Consider the following 22833-nt stretch of genomic DNA (forward strand, 5'->3'; position numbering starts at 1 on the left):
GGGAAGTCAGAAGCAGATTTGGTGGGAAGGAGACAGGTCTGTGGTTCGTAATGTTGAGTCTGAGCACCCAGGGTCACCCAGGGCTGGATGTGGAGTCACAGCCTACAGAGTAACCCCAAGGTCATCCACCCTCTAACACTCTTCACCGTCTCCCAGGGGCCTCTGGAACTAGCCCTCCTCATCAGCAAACTCCCCGCGTCCTTCCTCCTCTTCCCCCACCGTTCCCTTCCCCACACCGCCCCCCTCACTGAACCCTGGCTTCCCCTGACGGCTCAGCTCCCCCAGGCCATCTGGCAGCTGCACCACCCCTGCAGCACCCGGGGCCTTGTTACATCACCCTTTCCTGATTGCACCCCTCCATTACATCACCCCATTTTATCTCCTCATCACACTTACCATTCGCTGAAATGATCTTATTTATTTATGTCTTGCCTTCCTCCCTAAAAAAAATAAGTTCCGTAAAAGCAAGTACCTTGTCAGCCTTTTTCAAAGTGCCTGGCACATGACAGCTGCTCAGTAATATTTCTTAAGTGGAGGAATGATAGATAGGTCGAACCCTCCCTTCCCGCCTTTATCTCGATGTATCTCCTCTGTTACCTCTATGGCTCCTTTCTAGCAGCATGTAACACGCTTAAGTCTCTCCCATCTTAAAAAAATAATTTAACATTTTTTCCAAGATTCTCTCAGATCTACGTCCTTCATAGCTACCACCCTGACGTCTTTCCTCCGCTCCCAGCCAAGTTTCTCAAGTTATCTACACTTGCTGCCTTTACTTCCTCATCTTTCACTCACTCCTCCACCCAATCCAGTCTGGTTTATGCCAAATCATCTCAACAATCTCCCTGAAGTTAATTCAGCAGCATGTGAAGCCATTGCCACCACCCTTCTTGAAATACACTCACTCCTTGGCTTTTGTGACAATGCAGCTCTTGGCTTAAATGTCACTTCCTTCAGGAAGCATTCCCTCACACACACACACACACACACACCACACACACACACACCCCCAGGATGAACCAGGTACCACTTAGTTTACTCTGATAAAGCAGTGCTTCTGCTTTACTGCACTTCTAACAAGTGTTTTTATGTGGTTGTGCACTTGGTGTCTGTTTGCTAGAAGAATGAAAGCGCCATTCAGGCAGGGACTATTTCTGATTGGTTACCCTGAAGTAATTCCCGTGGGAGGAGTTCAATACGTTTATTGGATGGATGGAGATGAAGGGGGTATAGAGATGGGGAACTGGATGGATGAGGACTTGCAGACGAGGAGTCACAGGTTGAATATATACTGGGAGCTATTTGTCCTTATGGGCACAAAGCAAGGTCAGAGCAGTAGTTAAGGTAAATGTGAAAAGGGCTGAGGACAGGGGCTGACCAGGACATTCCTGTTTAGGATGAGAAGGAAGTAACAGGTGGGGCCAGAAGGGTTCACTAATAACAAATCACCCACTCCTCCATTCAACAAGCCTTCACTGGGTACCCACTGAGTACCAGGCGCCATGCTGGGTGCCGGACATGCAAGGGCAAACCCCACACGGCCCTGACCTAGGTGACTTCATCTGCCTCAGGTGCAGAGGGCCACCACTCCCAATCTCTGTGTAGGAAACCTGGGAGGTCTCGCCAAGGCTGGCTGGGACGCTCAAGACTTGATGAGACTTAATTATGTGGCAATCTCTTATGCCCAGGTTGTCTGAGCAGGTGGTCTGGGGTGACACACCCCACGGCTCTTTCCATGGCTCTGATCTGATTGTTTATTGGCGACATGGATGAGGTTGGAGAGGTCCAGTGCTCAGATCTGTGGATGGACAAAGCTGGGAGGCAGAGCAGAAAGAGTGGGCAACAGAGCCAGGATCCCAAAGGCTCTCAACAAGCTGGAGCTCTGGGATGACCCCAAAAGATGGTGCTTTTTAGGGACAAGTGGCAGGTCCTCTGTGTGTCCTAAACTCCAATATCACAACCCTTCTGTAAACAGACACCAGCAGAGGAGCACAGTGCCTGGACGTGGCTTCTGTCTCCAGTGTTGTGGTCACTTAGCACAGAACCTGGCACCCAGAGGGTGTTTACTGCCTGTCCTCGGGATGATTGTGCAGACAAGGAAAGTACACTAAGTCTGGAGTCGGGCATGTGGATTCAACTCTTCTCTGTTCAAGTCTTTGTCCTTGGACAAATCAGCAACGCCTTTCTGAACTTCAGTTCCCTCATCTATAAAATGGAAGTAATAATGCCTACTTTTTCCAATGAGATAGTGGATTTTCAACTCCACAACCTAATCAGTATTGGATTCTATTATTAAGACACAGCCCCTGCTTTCGAGCATGGACAGAAGCACCAAGAAGCCCTTTCAACACAGCCTGACAGTTGTAAGAGGATGACCACCCTTACCTTGGAATAGTGGGATGTGGGGGGCGGGGATCTTCAGGCGGAGACATGAGGAAGAGCATTCCAGGCAGAGCAAGCACAGTGAACAAAGGGCCTGGAGGTGGGAGGTGTGCAGTGCCCTGAGCACCATCTCAGGGCCCCAAGGAAGGGGAGGAATCAGAGTGGTCAGTTGCATGGCCAGGGGAAGCGTGGCCTTGTGGGTCAGAGCCAGGAGTCTGGACTGAGCACAAGGTTTTAGGCATGATGAGGTTTGTTTTTAGAAAGGTCACTCATCTGCCATATGAAAGACAGTCGGAGAAGACCAGTCTGAAGAGGGGAGGCCAGGCAAGAAGCTATGGCAGTGGACCGGGGAGTAGGGGAAAGGCTGAGACCAGGAAGTAGGCACGTGGCTTAGAGGGTATTGAGGCGGCTGGACTGGTCAGACGGGAAGAGGCGGCGGCTGGCTTATGCTGTCACTCCTCTGGGCCTCAGCATCATGGGACACCAGGCAGAGGCTCTGACATCGAATGAATCAGATATCGATTCTAACTCCCCTGCTTCTAGCTGTGGGACCTTTCTGTAAAATGGGGACACAAACACCGACAACAGGGTGAATAGGATAAAATGACACGATCACTATAAAGTGCCCATTAGGTAGATGGCTCATATTCAGAATGTCCTTCCCCCCTTGTCCTGATTAAAAGTCACCTTACCGCTTCATTCATTAAATACGTACATCTTTACCATCACACCCGCCTGCCTCCCTGCCTCCTTTCAGTCAACGAATATCCTCCAGAATGCAGCTCTGAGAGGACAAGACCCCAGTCTGCCGCATTCATCACTGCAGTCCCAGCATCCAATACAGTGCCTGGTCCCTAGGAGATGCTCAGTTAATGTTCACTAAATTAACTAAGCACCTTCTAGGCACTGTTCCACATGCTGAGTATCAGGCTGAGCACGACAAAGTGCAGCTCTCAGGAAGCTTGCCTGAGTGGAGACAAAAAAAAAAAAAAAAGGATGATTCCAGATAGTGATAATGCTATAAAGTACAAAGGGTGGCATGTTAGAAGGTGTCAAGGGGGACTGTTTGCCAAGTGGGTGATCAGGGAAGGTGACATTGGCGCCAAGTGTTCCAAACAGAGGGACAGCTAACACAGAAGCTCTGGAGCAGGGACCAGCTTGAGACGATCGAGAGACCAAAGGGTGCTCGTGTGGCTGGAGCACGCACAACGAACGAGAGGAAGAGACATCCAGGAGGAGGCAGGGGGGTGGGCAAGGGCCACGTCACGTGGGGCCTCGCAGGACTCGAGGAGGAGACTGGATTTTATTTGCAGTTGATTGGGAAGCCATTGCAAGGTCTTTAGGAGAGAGGTGGATTGATCTGATATACACTTTTTTTTTTTTTTTTTTTTTTTTGCGGTACGCAGGCCTCTCACTGTTGTGGCCTCTCCAGTTGCGGTGCACAGGCTCTGGACGCGCAGGCTCAGCGGCCATGGCTCATGGGCCTAGCTGCTCTGCAGCATGTGGGATCTTCCCGGACCAGGGCACGAACCCATGTCCCCTGCATCGGCAGGCGGACTCTCAACCACTGCGCCACCAGGGAAGCCCTGATATACACTTTTAAATGATCACTCTGGCTGCTGTATGGAGAATGGATTGGCGGACAGGTGAGGAAGGAAGCAGGGAGCCCAGTTTGGTTATTAGTGTCCAGGTGAGAGGCAGGTGGCTTGGACCACAGTGTAGAGGTGGAGGTGGAACGCAGGGGGTACTCGCTTCCTCGCTGACCACCTCCGCCGCCCTCAGCAGCATTTGGCCCCATCGTCTACCCTTTCCCCCCAGCCCTGATCACAAGAGAGCCAACGTGCTTGCATCCTCCACACACACAGGCCCAGGAGCCTCTCAGGGATGGGTTCCAGGCTTGGCGGAACTCCGCACCACTAAGCACGGGGCTGGGCACAGCCCTGCTGGGGTCCAAGGGTGACATCAATAAATCAGGGAAGGAATGGAGGAGAGGTGGCCCCCACGGCAGCCTCGTGTCTGAAAGCACAAGGCTATCATTAACCAAAGAGAGAAATGGGGCAGGAAGCTGGGGCAGATGGCACGTGGTTTTATGGAAGGATATGAGGCAAAGTGACGGAGCAGTTAAGAGAAATCAGGGCAAAGTGCAGCAGCTGCCTGGTCACCCCAATCTAGGCATCCATGTGGGTCGGGCCTTCTAGTCAGCCCCAAGGTAGGGCCTCATGTCTGCCCTGAGACTTGCCCCACTGAGGCAGGGATGTCACTGGCAGAAAGTACAGGTGCCACCGGGCACGTGACTTGGAGGGGAAAGCACCACTGGAGAAGCAGGAAAATCTCGGTGGAGAAGGGAGCCTTGGGAAAGCAGCTTGCCCTGAAAAGAACATGAAGGAGGTCAGGTGGGAGCCAGGGGCCCACCCTGCCCGAGGGCTCAGGCCAGAAGCATCTCCGACAGCAAGCGGGCGAGTTAGGGCTGGAGCCAGGGAGGAGCGAGGCAGCTGTGCTGGTGGACCCAAGAAGCCCTCCAGTCATCCAGATGAGCTAACCCTCCACCCACCAGGCAAAGCAGTCCAGTAAGAGGTGAGCTGGCAAACTGAGCAGAGCTGAGCCTGAGCTGAGACAGCTCACTTCCACCCCGCAACTGTCAAGTCCCAAATCACCTCTCTCTCTACCTGGGCCACAGCCCTAGCTCAGGCCCCAGGCCCCCTTCCCCACATTAGGATCATGGAGCAGCCTCGTTACCCTCTCCAGGCTCTGCCCCTCCAGCCTACTCTCCTCGCCACACCTGTCTGATCCTTCAAGAGCGCCCCATTGCCCTTGAGACTGGATTCAAGTTCCTGAACTGGCCCTGCAAGTCCACCTTGATCTGACCCCCACCTACATCTCTGCTGCTCCTCCTGTGCCCATTCTGGCTGTAGTACTGTTCCTTCTCCCTGGGATGTCCTCGTCCCCTATCTCAGCCCTGGGGACCTTCTATACTCAACACAGACACTCCTCCTTCAGGAAGCCTTCCCAGAACACTCCAGTCCTGCGCTGGCCCTGCAAGCACTCTCTGCTAGATCACCTTGTCTTGTGCTCGCCTCCTCAGTCCTGCGGGTTCCTCTCCCCAGCAGCATCCCAGACTCCCCGCTGCCCTGTGCCCGGCCCTGTGCTGGCCACTGAGGACAAAGATGTAGAAATAGTATCCCTGCCGTCAAGGAGAGCCAGTGTGCTAAGGGTGGTGACCCACCCGCGGATGCCCACCACACAGCGCAGACTGGGAGGAAACAGCCCACCTACTCCAGGGCTCAGAAGGAGAAAGAGGGATCTGAGCTGGGCCTCAGAGGATTTAATGGTAGGGGAGCAGAAAGGGCATTCCCAGCAGAGGCAAGGAGAAAAGACAATGTCTAACAAAGTAGGGCTTAGTCTAAGGGGGGTGGGAAGGGTGGGTGTGAAGTGCTGGGGCCGCATCGCCCATCCTGAGAAGCTTGTGTCCATCCTGCGAGTGACAGGAACCAGAGGAGGTTTTGGAGCAGGAGACTGACGTGGCTGGAGTCAGGTTCTAGAAGGTCGGGTCTCCAACCCCCAGTGCCCTAACGATGACTTCCAGAAAGGACAGACCAGGAACCGATTCTTGACTGTTAGCGGGCCTTTGCCCATGTCATGCCCACGGGCTGCCACGTTGGGGATGTCAGGGCAGGGAGGGGAACAGGGGAGGGAGCAAGGTCCAGACTCAGCGGGTTTGGACTTCTTGCAGGGGCGAGGGGGAGGGACTTGGAAGCCTCTGCCCCAGGCTGAACACTTCCTCCAGGGTGGCAGCTGTGCCCTGACTACGCTGGGCGTGGCTCCAGTGGGTCTCAGGTCCTCTAGGGCCAGGCGGCGGCAGTCAGCATGGCTGCCTCTCGGGGGTCATCAGTCGCTCCACCTCCCGCATGAACCGCAGACACAGCTCTTCCTGCCACGGCAGAGCCACGCACTGCACAGCCACAGGCAGGCCCACGCTCTTCTTCACGTTCTGCAGGGGACACAGGCGTCAGGACCCCACCCTGGGCCCAGGAAGCACCCCAGCTGGAGAGGAGGGCAGCACGGCAGGGCCAGCCCGCAGTCTTTAGGGGTCTTGCATTAAGAAAGACAGACGAGAGGATGTGAGGGCGATCTGGCTGTGACACCTGTCACCCCATGGATCGCCAGGGTTGACTTGGCTGATCTGGCTGGCTAGGCGGGTGTCCCCTTCCTCCCTCACCACTCCACGTGCGTCCCTCCCGAAGCTGCGCGCTTGGTGGAAGAGGACGACCTTCCCCGATAGAGGAGGACCGTTCTTCCGTCAAGGGTATACGAGCAGCTGCGCTCCCCTGCTAGAACCTCCAAACAAGCTCTCAAGACAGACAGACAAGGATACTCGTGTTTATACTGTCTCCTCCACTAGAGGAAGGGGAGCAGGTGTGAGTCCAGGGGAAAAGGGACTTACCTTCCGCAGCGCCTTGTCCCAGATATCCCCAAAGTAGCCCTTGTAATGCTCCAACTGGGCCTCGTCCTCAGCGGTCACCGTGGTGACAGGCACTACCCCCGCAGGGAAGTCCAGGCAGTTGTAGAGCACAGTGTAGCTGATGGCCCCTGAGACACAGCACATGTGGCTGGAGCAGGTTGGGTGACCTTCCATGACAACTGTCCTCTCTGAGCCCCAGTCTTCCACCCTGTGAAATGGCACCCTGCATCCACAGACAGGGAGAGGTTCTCTCCTAGGGCTGAGACTTGAGTGAGAGCCCGGGAATCCAGATTCAGGGCGGGCTGGAGAGTGCGCTGACGAGCTTGCCCTGTGCCTCTTCCCTGCAGCTTCCCCCCGCCTGGACTGTTGTTGCTGTCTTCCTGGTTTATCTAAATCCCACCTGGGCTTCAAACACCACCTCCCAAAACCACAGACTCTGTAACATGATCTCCAACTTGAACAGTGCTGAGGACAGGGTCCCACATGACTCCCATCTCTCCAGCCAACCAGACTGTGAGCCTCTCAAGGGTGGAGTCCTCCCCCAGGGGGGCAACCCACCCGCAGGGTTCCTCTTCTTCTACCTCCCAGCAGCCCCACCAGGCAAAGGGCTGAACTCATAGAAGAGAAGAGACAGGTGACAGGGCTGTGACGGGGCTGCAAGCCTCACCTGTGGCCTTGCCTGGGCCATTCAAGTCTAGAGCAGGGCCCAGCATGGGGGTGAGCAGCACATCCAGCTCCACTGCTCTCCACTGGGCAATCACAGAGTGACGGTACACCTGGGGAGGATACCCATACACCAGGTGAAGCACTCAGACCCAGCCCGTTACATGGACTCTCCAACGCAGGCACTGTGGCTGGGGTGACTCTAGCCCTGCACCTGCCCCGGATGTGAACTGAACCACAGTGGGATGGAGGACCTCGGGGGTATTCAGACAGGGCTGCTCTCAGGGGGCATCACCTGCTCCACAGAACCACAGACACCACTCTTCCTACCAGGGCAGGGCCATGGAGTGCTGGCTACAGGCAGCATCAGAGTGGCAAAAGAGGTATCCAGGACAGGAGCCCCAGGCTGACCCAGGCCCCTAGGACGGGTCTCTGGGCAAGTGAGGGTCTGACAGCAGTCCCCAAGCGGCCCGATCCAGGGAGTGGAAGGGAGAACGATGGGCCACTCCAGGGGATCAGTGGGACCAGTGACCGAGAGACCCCAATGCAGGTGGCCTGTCCAACTCCACCCCCCACCCGCCCTACTCTAGTCGAGAGGCTCTGACCTCACCTCAATCTCGTGGTGCAGTTCCCAGAGCTTTCCAGCTGACCTGGACAGAGGGAGTGAGGTCACTGACCAGGATGATCCCAGCCATGGGGATTAGCAACATCAGACCCCTACTCTCAACACCTCCCAGATCTCATTCCTCCGTGGACCCTTCTCAATTCCAGGGCACTCTGAGAGGAAAGTAGTGCAGGGCAGAAGTTCTAATCCCTAAGTTCATGTCCCACTGAGTCCCCAGGAGGGACCTAGGCCTGACTCCTTGCTACCCTCAGGACACAGGAGAGGCCAGAGCCACCCAAGGTCCTAAATGCCTGGTGGCAACAGAAGGAGGAAGTCCACAAGATGTCAGGGCCTGAGAATGGGACAACTTATTCCCAGCTTTTCCGGCATGAGCAACTGAGGGGCAGGCAAGAGAGGGCGCGGTGCAGTCTGATCTCTAAGAGTAGCACCCTCATGGGTTCCCAGCATCCCCCGCTCCTGCCTCCCGCCAGCTCCTTCCCGGGCCTTTCCACCCGTGCCCAGCCAGGGCAATCTTCTCCTCTCCACCCCCTCCCATTCTGTGCTCTCCCAGGTCCTTGCTCTCCAGGCTTTCCTGGACCTTGCTAAGACATCTTCAAGATCCTCCTCGAAAGCCACAGAGGTTGCCACCCTGCCTGGGCCCTTTCCAGCCTCAGAAGCTACTTCTCTCATCTTTTCCTGTTGGAAAGCACTTGGACCCAGGTCAGGGGAAAAGGGGGGCAAGCATCTGGGCATGGGAAACATTCTTACCGAGAATTGATGCTGTTGAGAAAGGCTGACAACCTTGGGAGCTGCAGAAGGACAGACACAGTCAGTGACTCAGCTTTGGGCCAGGTGTGGCAATAATCTTCAGGCCAAGCTGCCTGTGCTTCCTCCCTCTGTCCCTCCCCCCATGTCCTGGGTCAGCACCCCTTTCAGCATGCATGTTAGCTGAAGATCAAAGGGCATGGGGGGAGGAGAAGAGACTAGGTGAGGGCTGAGAGGAAGAGGAGGCCAAGGGGAGGGGGGAAGAGCCCCAGAGGCTCCCGCCCGGCCCAGCCCACCCCTTCTATTCCTTGTGCCCTCACCAGAGGCCTTAGCATGAAAGCCAGCAGTCCTTTAAGCCAGCTGGGCATCCTCAGAGTTGAGATCAGGTCTCCCAAGCAGGGGTCCACGAAATCACCTTTGCTGGGAGACAAAGGGTCCAGTCCAGACACATCCACCCCAGGCATCCCTCCTGGCTCACCCCCACCTACTGCATCCCCCGGTCTCTACTCAGTGACTCTGCCTACCTCCCTCCTCACCAGACTCTGGCAGCCACGCTCTCCAGCCCCTTCATCTCAGCCTCTCCTTTCCAACATGTGGCTTGTGTCTGCAGACCCTTTGCGATGCCTGGGCTCCACCCACACCCATGGAGCTCCCCAAGGCAGGACTCCCTGTCTACCTCCCTGGTAAACTCAGCTTAAAGCAATAAGAACTAGAGGCAGCATCTCCCTGGCCAGGGCGTGATACTGAGGGCATCCCCCCCGTGGAGGCAGATATTGGCCTGGAGGCACGAGTGGCGCAGTCTTGAGTGGGCACCGTGATCCTTGTCTCTGAGGCTGTCTCTGCTCTAGATCTCAGGGAAAGGTCTCAGGCGGCTGATCCTGGAGCCTCATTCCCAGGGCCAGAGTGAGGGGTAGCCCCTTCCGCTAAAGCCTGAACCATACTTAGCTACTGGGGGAAGTCCAGTCAGTCTGGGCATGTCCCCAGGAGGCACCTTCACAGGCCTGTCCTCTGCCCGTGTCAACCTTTAAGGACTGAAAACGCCCAAGTGGAACCAGCTTCTCTAAACGTGAGTCCCTTAAAGCGGGTCTGGTCCAACCTACTGACTTTACAGACAAGAAAACTGAGGTCCTACTCAAAAGAGAAAGACGTGGCTCAAGTGAGAAGAGCCTGGAGTCACAGAATGACGTCTACACCCCTGCCCTCCTATTTGACCCTACCCTTGTCTCTCAATCTTTCCCAAATAGATAGGCAACTCCCTGCTTACCTCCTACCTCCCAGCCAGCTCAGCTCAGGATGAGGCCATGGATGCTCAATCCAGCCTCCCCCTGCGCTGGCACCTTTCCAAAGACTCCCTGGCAAGGTAGTGCCAGGCTCAGCCTGCAGTCAGAGGGGTGGCAAGGTCCCTAACCAGAATGCTCAGACCTTCTTCACATTCAGCTGAGGCCTGTCCTCCATCTTCCCCCAGCCTGGCCTGTCCCCGGGGTTACAGCACCCAGCTGCTCTTCCTGGGTCTCCCCATGTCCTGATCCCACCACAGACCTCCAAACCCAACATTACTCACAAGTTCTGTAGGAAGCTCTTGCCACCGTCACTGAACAGCCCACCCATCGACAGGGTCTCCACAGCATGGGGTATGTTGCTTGGCAGGAAGGGAACCAGCTGCAGGGACTGAGTAGTGTAAGACTCCCAGACCTAGAAACCCTTGGGTCCCACCACCCCCATGCTACCCAGGCAGCCCCGAGCATGGACTGGACCAACCCTGCCTTCACGCTACCCTCACTGGAGCCGCAACGGTGGCCTTGTTGGCCCGTGATAACTCCCTGTAAGATGCACATCAGGAGAGAAGTCTGGAGCCACACATAAGCCTGTCTCAGATGAACATCCCCCAACCTGCCATCTCAGGGCCCCAGGAACCTCTGGACAGCTGTGCACCCCTGTCTGCGGTCGACGAGGCCCTCCCAATGCAGCTCACAGCTCACACATCCCCAGCACAGGGGTGAGCTCACCATCAATCATGTACCCCAATACTTCTGATCAGCCCCTCTTTCCTGGTCCCCCAGGGACCGAATTCCCATCCCCAACCACAAAACAATCAGGGTGGAAGGATGCCAGGAATGGGTGGCAGCCATGGGTACCAGGAAGGCTTCCCTGAAAGAGGGGCGATGCCAGGACTTGTGGGCTCCCACCTCCATACCGTGTGGCCAGCAGCTTCGAGTCTCTTCTTGGTCTCCAGCAGGGCCCGTGTCATGGCCGGGGTGGGCATGGTATAGTTGTCAGTCTCATAATACCCCACACGCAGGGGCTGAGAGCTTGTGTAGACCTGGGGGCAACACACAGGAGTCAGAGTCAGGTCAGGAGAGGGTGGCCCCAAGCAGGGCTCCCAGAGCTCAGAACAGCTACTCAGCCCCAGACGCAGCTTTGAGGCTGCACCCTAGATCCCCCGAAAACTGACTGCCAGTGAGGCCAGCCCCTTCTGCATATGACCCCTTCACAAAACACCTTCACAATGACTTTACAGGTGGGCAGAGCAAGAATGAGGATTCCCACTGGTCCTACGAGGAAACTGAAGCTTCAGGTCTAGATAGGGAGATAGGCCCAGAGTGGAGCTGGGACTCAGCCAAGGCCGCTTGTCAGGGCAGAGCTACAAGACTAGGTCAGGAAGCCAGGTATCCCGCGTCCTGAGCCGAGGCTCTCCACAGCCTGTTTCCAGAATGCTAGTCCTGGCTCCCGTAAGAGATTGTTCCAGACCTCAGGACAGGAGCCTCCCCTCCTCCCCTCCTCTCAGGAAGGGGCTCTTGAAGGACTGGTTTCACTTAGAACATCTCCTCTGCTGAGGAGGGGTAGCTCACCCCATCCCCAGCCCCGATCTCCTGCCTGCCCCAGCGCCTTCAGCCCTTCCAAGGCAACCTGGGCTGGGGGAGGGCAAGAGGTCTGTAGGGAGAAATGCCAGACCGCTGAGAGATGGCGCTTACATCACACAGACAGCTTACTGTCTACATTAACATGGCTTTACTATGCCACTGCCCACATCGATCTAACTTGACTACTCCTGAATGTGTTGTACATAAAGTACAGATAACCTTATCAGTCACTCTTAAAAGACCCGTCAATTCTTCAATAGAAGCACCAAATGACAGCTTATCCTCTAAGATTCCTTGAACCCTCTCCTCAGAACCCTCACCTTGCTGTATCCACCAGTCCTAACCTATTACATCATGATCTGTACCCAATCCTAACCAATGCCCCACACTGAAATATCCACCTGAAACCAACGACAACATCCTAACTTCGCACCCCTCCCCCACGCTGCTAAGGCTCTGTGGAGGCAGCACTCCCCGTCACCACAGAAAGCATTAAACTCAGCCTTATCTGATCAACAGGCTGTTTTGATGATATTTTGGGGAGCCAGCATCTGACACTGCCCACAGATCCCAGCTTTCTCTGGGAGGGAGACAGCTCCGCTTTTAACCGTCCTTAACTCACTCAGCCTACACGCCAAGCATCCCTCTGGAGGCTGGGGATAGGGACATGAATACTATAGGAAAGGCTCCTAATTACTGGGGATCAAACACAGATAAGGTACAGGAGTGCTCTCTCAAGCTGTTCTTAGCCTCGAGGCCACTCCTGTTCCGCAGTGACAGCCCCCAGGCTGGGCCGGAAGGTGGGCCTTTCCTCAGCTCTGGCTCCCAGCCCACCAATTTGAAAGCCTCAAGGTTTCCAAATGCAGGCAAGGGCGCCATCTAGTGGCTGTCTGAAGAGTCGCTGCTGCTGGCCTCAGACACACACACCGCCCCCCCCTCACCCCGCTCACCCCACCCCACCCCCGGCCCTGCCGGGGTGGTTTTCAGGAGACAGGGCCTCCAAGTCCTGCTGCAATGCGGGGAGTGCTCTCTGGGCTCAGGAGCACCAGTGAGACCTGAATCCACCCCATGCCCACCCCCACCCCGGCTCACCTCCTCCCTGAAGGGCAGGGGGGGCACGGAGGGGTCCAGGTGGAACATGTCCTCACACAGCAGCGCTCGCAGGCACAGTGCCAGGCTCTCCACGTCCCGGGCCATGGGGCCGACCGAGAGCTGTACTGTGGGGCAGGGAGGGGAGGAAAGAGAGATCACCCAGCCCCAAGGAGCTCTGGGGCCAGGTCCAAGCAAGGACTGGGCCGTGGCCCAGTAGTGTGAACAGGGACAAGGCGTAGGAACTCAGACCTAGAGTGGCCTGGGGGCCCAACACTGCCCCAAGGAGAGGCAGGGGCAGAGGCGGATCAGGCAGACCCCCCTCCTCCAGGGCATAGAGGGAACCACAGACCTCACCTGCTACCTGTCCATAGACACAGCCCTTCAGGCCACTCTTGCTGGATAAAAAACACAAGATGTTGGCAATGGGAAATGGCCATCCTCTGCCCAACCCCACATCCATACAGCAGCTCCCAACTCTCTCACCACTTTGGAAACTAGGAACCAAGGACTGTGGTGCTGTGACACTACCTCCCAGCAAAACCCCAGTCAGGGAATCCCTGCCTGGAGCCCAGAGAGGTGGGAAGCTAGGCCAAGGTCACACAGCAAGAGACTCAGAAGCTCCCTCCCCTGACCACCTACACCATACCTGATGCGGTTCCCTGTGGGTTTGAGGCCGCAGATGCCACAGAAGGCAGAGGGAAAGCGAATGCTTCCTCCGATGTCGGTGCCTAAGCCCAGTAGGGAGCCCCCAGCCGCAATGAGGGCCCCCTCACCCCCTGAGGAGCCACCTGGGCTCTTGGAAGACTTCCATGGGTTCACGGTCTGGCCAAAGAGGGGGTTACAACAGTCATAGCTGGAGGAAACAGAAAGGGGTCAGCCCATGTCACGCTGGCACCGGTGCCCCTGCCCCCACCCCGCACCTGAGACACAACCTGAACATGGACTGGGGGACATTGGTGTACACGAAGGGCAAGGCCCCCTGCCGCTTCAGCACCTGCACCACCACGCTGTCACACTCTGCCGGCGCCCCCTCGTTCAGGCTCAAGCCCAGTGTCGAGTCCTGGCCCTAGAAGGAGGGATGGGCGAGAGGGACGTGGCTGATGAGCCAGGGGCGCCTCGACAGCACAGGGTCTGTTCCCACCACCACCCCACAGGCCAAGGCAGGGCGTACCCACGGTGCCCTCTCAAGGCCTTTGGACCTGGTACTTCCTCTGAGGGCCCAGGGTGACCCAGGACGCAGAGCTGGCTGGCAGGGACTGGGGCAGGGCACACCTTGTAGCTGACGCACTCCTTGAGGCTCACTGGGACGCCGTAGAGCAGGCCCTGCCTTGGGACCTGGCACAGCTGAGTCTCACAGTCTGCCAGGTAGGTAGTCACACAGTTAGTCCCTTTGTTCACTTCCCAGGCCTTGGGGAGAGAGAAATGGATACAAGAACAAAGTGAAGCTGGCTTTTCTTTTTTTGTTTCAGTTGTGTTAAAATTCCCTTACCACCCAGGGAAAGGGTAACCAGAAACATGACCCAGGGGCACAGAGGATAACCAAGGCCCAGCACACGCCTCACTAGGGACATGTGGCTCCAGCCTCATCCTGGCTGTCTCTGGCCTTCAACTCCAAAATGGACAGAGAGTGAGAGTACTCCCAGGGCCAGGGCACAACCAGGGCACTCAAAGGGGCAAGATACTGACCTCAGATGCCCCCCAGAGGCCGAGCTGGGAGGAGGTTGACCCTTGGCCACCCCAACCCCTGTCCTCCTCCAAGCCACACCCTCTGCCCAGTGAGGCTGGCAGATCCCCGTGTCAGGTCACACTGGGAGTCAGTGCAGGGCAGGGCTAGACCCAGGCTACAGCCTCCCAGCAGCGCAGGGAGCCTCCCAACTCCTCTGCCCCAGGCGGGCCCAGGTGAAGCCTCCCCTCCCCCAGGAACCCTTGAAGCTGATAATCAGCTCTCATGGACGCATGGCTGACTGATAGCAACTGACAGGAACATGGGTGTGGCCCTCTTGCCACACTCAGGTACAGGAAATCTGTCTCCTGACCCAGGGCAGAAAGAGAGGAGGCCAATCTGTAGCCAGAATGCTCTCTGTGGATGATTAAGGGGGGCAGGAGCTTCTTCAGGGACATGGATTCATTAGAAACAACCCCGGCTGTTGAGACTGTGTGTCCTCTCAGTGCACCCGGCCCAGGGGTGTCCAGTCCTTTCTCTACAGTCCCTCTCTGCCCCGCTCTCAGCTGCAGTCACTCACACCACTCTCATACCCACCCGTCAGTCCCCCTGGCACTCATGTCCACCTGCTTAGGGGTCCCACTCACTACCACATGCTCTCTTCCAAGAAATCATATCAGATACAAGTCACACTCATAGAAGTAAGTCAGAAAAAGAAAAACAAATACCATATGCTAACACATATATATAGAATCTTAAAAAAGAAAATGGTTCTGAAGAACCTAGGGGCAGGACAGGAACAAAGACGCAGTTGAGAATGGACTTGAGGACCTGGTGGGGGAAGGGTAAGCTGGGACGAAGTGAGAGAGTGGCATGGACATCTATACACTACCAAATGTAAAATAGATAGCTAGTGGGAAGCAGCTGCATCTCACAGGGAGATCAGCTCGGTGCTTTGTGACCACCTAGAGGGGTGGGATAGGGAGGGTGGGAGTGAGACGCAAGAGGGAGGAGATATGGGGATATATGTATACATTACTGATTCACTTTGTTATACAGCAGAAACCAACACAACATTGTAAAGCAATTATACTCCAATAAAGATGTTTTAAAAAAGTGCTATGGCATATATAGACAAGTCACACTCACAAAGCACATTTCCTTCTTTCATTTTGTTTCAAACACATTTCTTGAGCACTTACTATATAAAAGACATAGCGTTCAGCAATAAGGTGCAAAGACAAATAAGACTGTCCACCAAAAGCCCACATTTGCCTTGGGAAAGAGAAAGACAAGGCAAGCCCTACAATGTGATGAGAAACGTGCTGTTAGAAAGTGAACACTTAGGGAGGGTGGGAGGGAGGGAGACGCAAGAGGGAAGACATATGGGAACATATGTTTATGTATGACTGATTCACTTTGTTATAAATCAGAAACTAACACACCATTGTAAAGCAATTATACCCCAATAAAGATGTTAAAAAAAAAAAAAAAAGAAAGTGAACACTGAAGAGGAAACCCTAACTCAGGCTGGGAGGGGAGGAGGGTCCTGGGAGGCTTCCTGGAGGACTCCAGAGACTCCTCTCTGAGCCCTGAAAACTCTTCCGGGGGAGCCTGTTGCACTGAGCGGGGCAAGAAGAAGAGCCTCGCAGGTAAAAGGAACCCCACACGAGCCAGTGCAGGCGCTGGGTGCCAGGGAACTGCCAGCAGCTGAGCCGCTGATGCCCCAAGCTACAGAAGGCCTTGGCCAGAGAGGACGCTGAAGAGCTGAGGGGGCACCTGGCCAGGAGGCTGGCGCTTGGTCCCAGAGGGAGATGGTGGTGGAGGACCAGGGTGGCTGAAGAGGGGGAGACAAGGGGATGGACTAGAGACAGCTATAGGAAGGGACCAGACCAGACTTGGTGACTGATGGGGTGGGGGCGGAAGGGAGAGGGAAGTCTGGGCTAAAAGCCAGGTTTCTAGCTAAGACAACATGCTCAGTATCCACCCCCCCGCCCCTCCCCCCCTCCCCAAATACACACACACAGCCACTCTCTCTCTTCTCTCTCTCTCTCTCTCTCACACTCACACACACATACACACACACACACACACACACACAGAGTACCTCCCTGGCACTGTGATCCCACCACGGCCCTCAGTGGGACAAAGTCCAGGCCAGGTTTTCCCCCGAGCCTTGCAGAGAAAGTGGAGGAAGGAGCAGGGTCACTCCCAGGCTTTACCTTTCCCAAGTAGGTGAAGAGCACGGCCTCCCGAGACAGCTCCCCACTCTGTAGCTTCTGTACCAGTTGAGGCAGAGGCAGGGCCAGCAGTGCCTCTGAGTCCAGGTCAGGGTTCTGGGGAGACACCTCGGATCAGTCCCCTACTCCCCGCAGGCTCCATGTGCCTGCAGCAGACACCAGTGGCCCATGCCCCCAAATCCCCACACCTACCAAGCACGTGCTGTCACCTGCTAACCCGTGACAGATGTGCCCACCCACAGCTCTGACACCACAAATGTGGTCCAGCCTGGGCAGGCCCTTGCCACCTGTAGAAAATACAGATCTATCTCTTCAAGAAGCTTACCTGAGGAGGGTCCAGGGAGAGGCCATGCCCAGGCTGATCATTAGACCATTACTAACAGGGACCACCAATGACTACCTACTGTGTGCCAGGCACCATGCCAATGTGCTCCATGTCTGGATGAAATCTTACTACCATTCCCATTGCACAGCTGAAGAAACTGAGGCTCAGCAAGGGGAAGTGCCTTGCCTAGGACTTACAGATAAACTATAGTTCTCTGCCCATTCAGCATGGGCTGACCACTGGCTGTCTACCTGCACCTAACTACTCAACACCTTGTCAGGGGAGGGCAGAAATAAGAAAACCCTGTCCTGGGTGGTTAGGGTTGGAGCTGGAGCCACATCCAAATGAGAGGGTTTTTTTGTTCAGTCCATAGATATTCATTAGGCACCTATTCCGTACCAGGCACCATGCTAGGCAAGGGGATACAGCAGTGAACAAAAAAGTCACATCCAGTCTTTGGGGGAGCTTACACAAGGTGCAGAGTTGGGGATGAGCAGATAATTCATAAGTAAATAAGAATTTTAGATAGCAAGAAATAAAGAAAATAAAATGGATGCAGTGAGTGGGCGGCACACAGGTAGAGGGTGGTCAGGGAAGAGCTCTCTGAAGGAGAAGGGATGTTTGATCAGACACCTACTGCCAGGCCTCGAAGGCCCCCAGAGCCTCTGGGGTCAGCCCCTGCCTGCAAACATCCTGGCTTCCCCCTCGAGGGTATTGGGCTAATTAGTAAATAGGGCTAGGACGACATCTGAGTTGCAGGTACCACATCTCATCTCTACCCTCCTCTGCTCCTGCCAAAGTCACCAGGGACTTCCTTGTTGCCGAATACAGCAAACACCTGACTCTGTTCATTCTCCTCCAAGTCTCATGGAGGCATTCAGAGGGCTCGCTTCAGTTTCCTCTGGGCACAGACATACCCCGCTCCCCGGGGCTCCCTCCCACCTCTCCGCTCCTTCTGTCATCCGCTCATTCAGTCAACACACATGTTCTGAGCATCTACTATGTGCTGAGGACTAGCTAGGGCTGTGAATTTAGAGATAAATTAGAGAGATAACCAAGACAGACAAGTCTCTGCTTTCAGAGCTTAGAGCTTAGAGATAACCAAGACAGACAAGTCTCTGCTTTCAGAGCTTAGCTTACCTTCAAGAAAACAAACAAGTTAATTGGGAAAAGAATTTGAAGAAGAATAAAAGAAAAAAAATACTTTTTAAAGAAAGAAAATAAGTTAACAAAGAATGGACAGATCATGGCAAGTGTGCGAAAGGATAAACGGAGCCTGTGACAGAAAGAACAGAGGAATGACTCAGATGGGCTGGGTAGGTGGCGGTGACATTTCAGATGTGATCTGAAGCATGAGAAGGAGCCAGACGCGGGGAGAGACAGAGGCTCCTGGAGGTTCCTCTGGCACCTCTTCTTCCCTCTCTGATGCTGGGAGAAGTCTCTCCTCATGGCTTCCACTCCAGGCCCTCTGCCTGTCTCACAGCCTCCAGATCATCGTCCTTCGACTGACCCAACTGAGCTCAGACCTACTCGCTGGGCTACTCCCTTTTCTCCCTCTGTCCCTGTGTCGTTCCCCTGAGCTCGGTGCCTCCCCACCCCTCTCCACTGGCTCCTCTTCCCTCAGGGAAGGACGCTGCCCTCCATCTTCCGCTCCCCCCCTCTCCCTCCCACCCACATCCAGTCACCAAGCCCCCTAAGTAGCTCTGGCAAATGGCCACCTCTCTGTCCCCTCTACCAAGACCCTTGCCAGTGCACATCCTTTCTCTCCTGGGTCAGACAGGGGCCACCCAACCGGCTGCCCCACCCAAGCTTTGTGGCCAGGCCAGACAGTGCAATGTCCAAGCCCACCTTGCCTCTCCCCTTAAAGTCCCCTTCACACCACGAGCTCCAGGAGATGCTTCCAGGCTGTGGTCCTGTCAGACTCCCCTGAACCCCCTCAGTGCAACACGGCCCCCTCACACCCACCACACGCCCAGAGCTGAACGCCCACCACACACACCCACCACACAGCCTTTGAAGCCTGGCCTCAATATCAGGAACACTCCACCTCTTCCCTGAATTTGTTAAATGGATTCAACACTCACTTGGGATTTTTTTTTTTTTTTTTAAATAATACAGGCAGCTACAGGGAAGGAAAAAAAGAAAAATGGATCTATGATCTCCCCACCAACACACGAGACAACCCCTAGTGATGTACTTTTTTAAAGGTATACAGAATGAAAAGTGAACATTTCCCCCCACCTCTAGGGCTACCCTGCCCAGTCCCTCTTCTGAAAAGGAACCCACAGTTAACAGTTTCTGATGAAACCTCACAGGAAAAAAAAAAAATGTCTGTGAAAAACCCACAATGTGGGGCTGCCCTGGTGGCGCAGTGGTTGAGAATCCGCCTGCCAATGCAGGGGACACGGGTTCGAGCCCTGGTCTGGGAAGATCCCACATGCCACAGAGCAGCGAAGCCCATGCGCCACAACTACTGAGCCCACATGCCGCAACTACTGAAGCCCACGCGCCTAGAGCCTGTGCTCCACAGCAAGAGAAGCCACCGCAGTGAGAAGCCCGCACACCGCAACAAAGAGTAGCCCCCACTCACCGCAACTAGAGAAAGCCCGCGCGCAGCAAGGAAGACCCAATGCAGCCAAAAATAAATAAATTAAATTAATTAAAAAAAAATTAGTATGGAGAATGCAGGGAAGTGTACAAATAACGTCTCACCAAGCATGTGGCCATCTGTATGCCTACTTTTTCAAGCAAAAGATACTATAGCTATCATTGAATCACTGCCCCTCCTCCATCTGTTTTTCTCCTTCTGAACCACCTACTGTCCTAATTTCAGGTATCCTAGATTGTCCTCCAAGTCTTTTTTATTTTCACTTATGGGGTTTTTTTTTATCGCTTTTGTCCTATTTCAAGATATCTCTTCCATTTGATCATGTAGGCCACTGATACTGATCGAAACAAAAACCATACTGTTCTTCGCGTTATTCATTGAATTGTTTTGTTTTAAAATCAGCTTCAGGTTGGTCTTGGAGACGCCAGGAGATGGAACTACAGGTCAGATCCAGTTGAAGGAAGTGGCATTTGTAATCCAGTGGAATTTTGACAAAAGGGCTTGTAAGGGATGTGTGGGAAGGGCATTCAGGATAAAACTACAGGTGCGGAGGCACAGAGGGATAAGCAGGTGTTCTGGGATGGCTCTCCCAGCCATAATATTCTGTCAATGGTGGTCTCTCTCTTCAGTCCAGAAAGGATATTGAAACTCATTCAGGGGGCAAGGTGGAAACAAATGCAACAAATGGGCATGTTACAGGTTAAGCTTCACGCGGTCAACAGAGAATACAAGAAATACGCCTCCTTCTAAAGTTGCTCTAGAGTCCAGAGAAAGATGAACCATCTTGCGATGTTCAGGAGGTGCTTAGTACTCCTCCTCCTCCAGCAATGCCTCGGGACACAGGAAGTATCTGGGTCCCAACTAGCTTTCCTGCTGTCTATCAGGCAGGAGCTGTACTATAAGCTGCTGTATTCTTCCAGGGCCCTACTAACCCTGGGCCCCTTCCCAAGACCCTGGATGAGCTCAGCTAAACTGCCCACCTCCTACCCATCCCCAAAGCTATTGTCACGAAGACCTCACCTCTTTGCTGATTGCTCAACACATTGAGGCTCCTAAGATAGTTCTCCCTCTCTTCTCCCAGTCACTGGAAAACCAAAAGGTGATTTCCCTGCTTTCCCATCTGCAAGAGCCAAGTTTTGGAGTTCCGAGGCCAGGCTCTGCCCCATGGAGGCTGTTTCAACAGCTTTGGGTATTTCAGGGCCAACGTTTCTACCCTTGAAGAGTCAGTTCTTAAAAATAATGAAAGGCTGTTGCTCCAGAAGGAAACTGTGTAGATGCTGATGCTTGGAGTTGAAGTGAGGGAAGACCCACCCTTCTACCACCCCACACCCCCACCAGCTGGTGGGTTCCTTGCAACCAGGACGGGAGTCCTGTAGGCACAAACTGTGGACAGATTCTTACAGCTGCCTCCACACAGCCCTCGGTGCTGGCAGAACTCAGCTAGCCGGCTGCACAGGACCTGGAGCCTCGGGAGCAGCCGAGGGTCTCCAGGCTGAGCCTGGCATCACTGCAAGGATCCCTGAGCAGGGCACCAAGGAGGTCAGCCAGAGAAGGAGGATCAGACAGTGATAAACCTGTGCCCAAGGAGGGAAAGTGACCAGTTTGGATGGAATACCTAAAAACCGACTGATTGTGTACTTTTCAGCCAGCTTGATGAGTGAAGGCTGGAACCAGATACATTTTTATTTCAAGAAATAAACAAATATGACATTTCCTGGTCCAGGAATGGTGTGGAGTAAATCCATACCATTACATTCAGCTAAAACCTCACGGCCATCAAGGCCATACCCAGGGCCTGGCATTCAAGGCCAGGGTCTCTCTTCCTAATATTTCTCCCCTGCTCCTCTCCAGCGGAATGAGGCTGGATGGTCCCACCAGGCATCTGGTTCTAGTTCCAGCTCCTGTCTCGTGCTCCCATTATCCGGAATGCCTTCCCACCTGTCAGATCCAAATCCTATCAAACACTCGGGGCAAGTCTTCCCTCCCTCAGCACATAAGACCTGAGTTCAGCATTTTGACTTGGAACTGGGTCCAGTGTGTCACACACCTGGAGGGAAAGAAAGCCTCCCCTTCTAGGCCTCTCCCTCGCCCCCATACACACACTGAGCTGATCCAGAGGAGAAAATCTTGTTGACAGATCACCCACCTAAACCTATTCATGCAAAGGGCTTATAACCCATCAGACTCGACAGCCTAGGTGGCAGGGGTCCAGCTCCGCCAGTAACTCCCTGTGGACTTGGGCAAGTCCCTCTCCAGCTCCCTCTTAGCATCCTCAAGCACATATCAATGAGTTTGAACTGTAAGCTCTCCAGATGCCCTTGGCCATCACTTTATGATTCCAAAATCCTCAACCCGAGCATCCTATTGGTTCTCACACTTGCGTTTTAGAGTCCTAATAGTGATCTTGAGATTCTCTGGCACCAGAGCAAAGCTCCTCTTTGACCCAGTGCGAGACAGCCTTCGACAGCCTGCCCAGTTCCTTTCGTTTCCCTTCCTCCCCTAGGCCCCATCTGGCTCAGAAACAGTACGGAATGCATTACGGCGAGAGGAGTTTCGGGGAGTTACGAACCTGCGCTGCCCACACACCTGCGCTGCCCGCTGCCCGCTGCCCGCCGCTCGCCCCTCCGCGCTGCCGGGCGGCTGAAAGTGCTGCCGCCACCCCAGGCCCTCCCCCTGACCCCGATTCCAACCCCGGCCATCACCTGGAGACGGAAGCGCTGCGCCGCCTTGTCCATGGTCTCCAGGGCCGCTTGCTGCTTCTGTCGTGCCCGGGCCGCCGCGCCCCGCGCCGTCCGGTGACTGGACCAGCGCAGGGCCAAGGCCGCCGCCACCAAGCAGCAAGCCAGGGTAGCCCCGGAGGGGCCGGAGAGCGCGTCCCACAGTTCATCCAGCACCATGGTATCCCGCCGCCGACAGCTGCCGAGGGCAACCGAAGAGGAATCAGCACGCGCGGACTTCGCCGCAAAACCCGGCCTGGATCGACCTGGGATCCAGCGCCCGCCTGCGCTGGAGGGAGGGAGGGGCGGTGCCGCAGCCGCAGACGCGCGGGGCGGTGCGCTGTTGCCTGGCAGCCGGCCAGAGGCCGGTAAAGCGCAACCGACAAGGTCAAGCGCGGCAGCTCGGCTAGGACTGCTCCGCAAGTCCTCTTGCACTGGACCAGGCGGAGCGGAAGGA

General features: G+C 55.0%; 1 protein-coding gene across 1 annotated transcript; it reads right to left on the reverse strand.

Moving 5' to 3' along the window:
* Positions 1-5696: 5696 nt before the first annotated feature.
* LOC309958003 (fatty-acid amide hydrolase 1) lies at positions 5697-22591 on the reverse strand. Its single transcript, XM_082833628.1, has 15 exons — positions 22362-22591; positions 16709-16822; positions 14096-14230; positions 13756-13889; positions 13470-13676; positions 13178-13218; positions 12824-12948; positions 11065-11190; positions 10432-10529; positions 9191-9290; positions 8874-8914; positions 8112-8151; positions 7506-7614; positions 6821-6966; positions 5697-6367 (listed from the first exon to the last, which is right to left on the reverse strand). Exons 1-15 carry the CDS (start codon positions 22554-22556, stop codon positions 6239-6241), a joined length of 1740 nt encoding a protein of 579 aa, XP_082689754.1. The 5' UTR covers positions 22557-22591; the 3' UTR covers positions 5697-6238.
* Between the last annotated feature and the right edge of the window lie 242 nt (positions 22592-22833).

Source organism: Leucopleurus acutus (assembly GCF_964270905.1).
Source record: "Leucopleurus acutus genome assembly, chromosome: 2".
NCBI lineage: Eukaryota > Metazoa > Chordata > Mammalia > Artiodactyla > Delphinidae > Leucopleurus > Leucopleurus acutus.

Bases quoted from the DNA above. Each gene is read 5' to 3' on its own strand.
- LOC309958003 (XM_082833628.1), bottom strand. From the start codon at position 22,556: ATGGTGCTGGATGAACTGTGGGACGCGCTCTCCGGCCCCTCCGGGGCT. The intron at 10,530-11,064 runs GTATGGAGGTGG...CAGTCCCTGCAG, and splicing joins TCGAAGCTGCTGGCCACACG to CTGGTTCCCTTCCTGCCAAG. The intron at 6,368-6,820 runs GTAAGTCCCTTT...TGTCCCCTGCAG, and splicing joins GGGACAAGGCGCTGCGGAAG to AACGTGAAGAAGAGCGTGGG.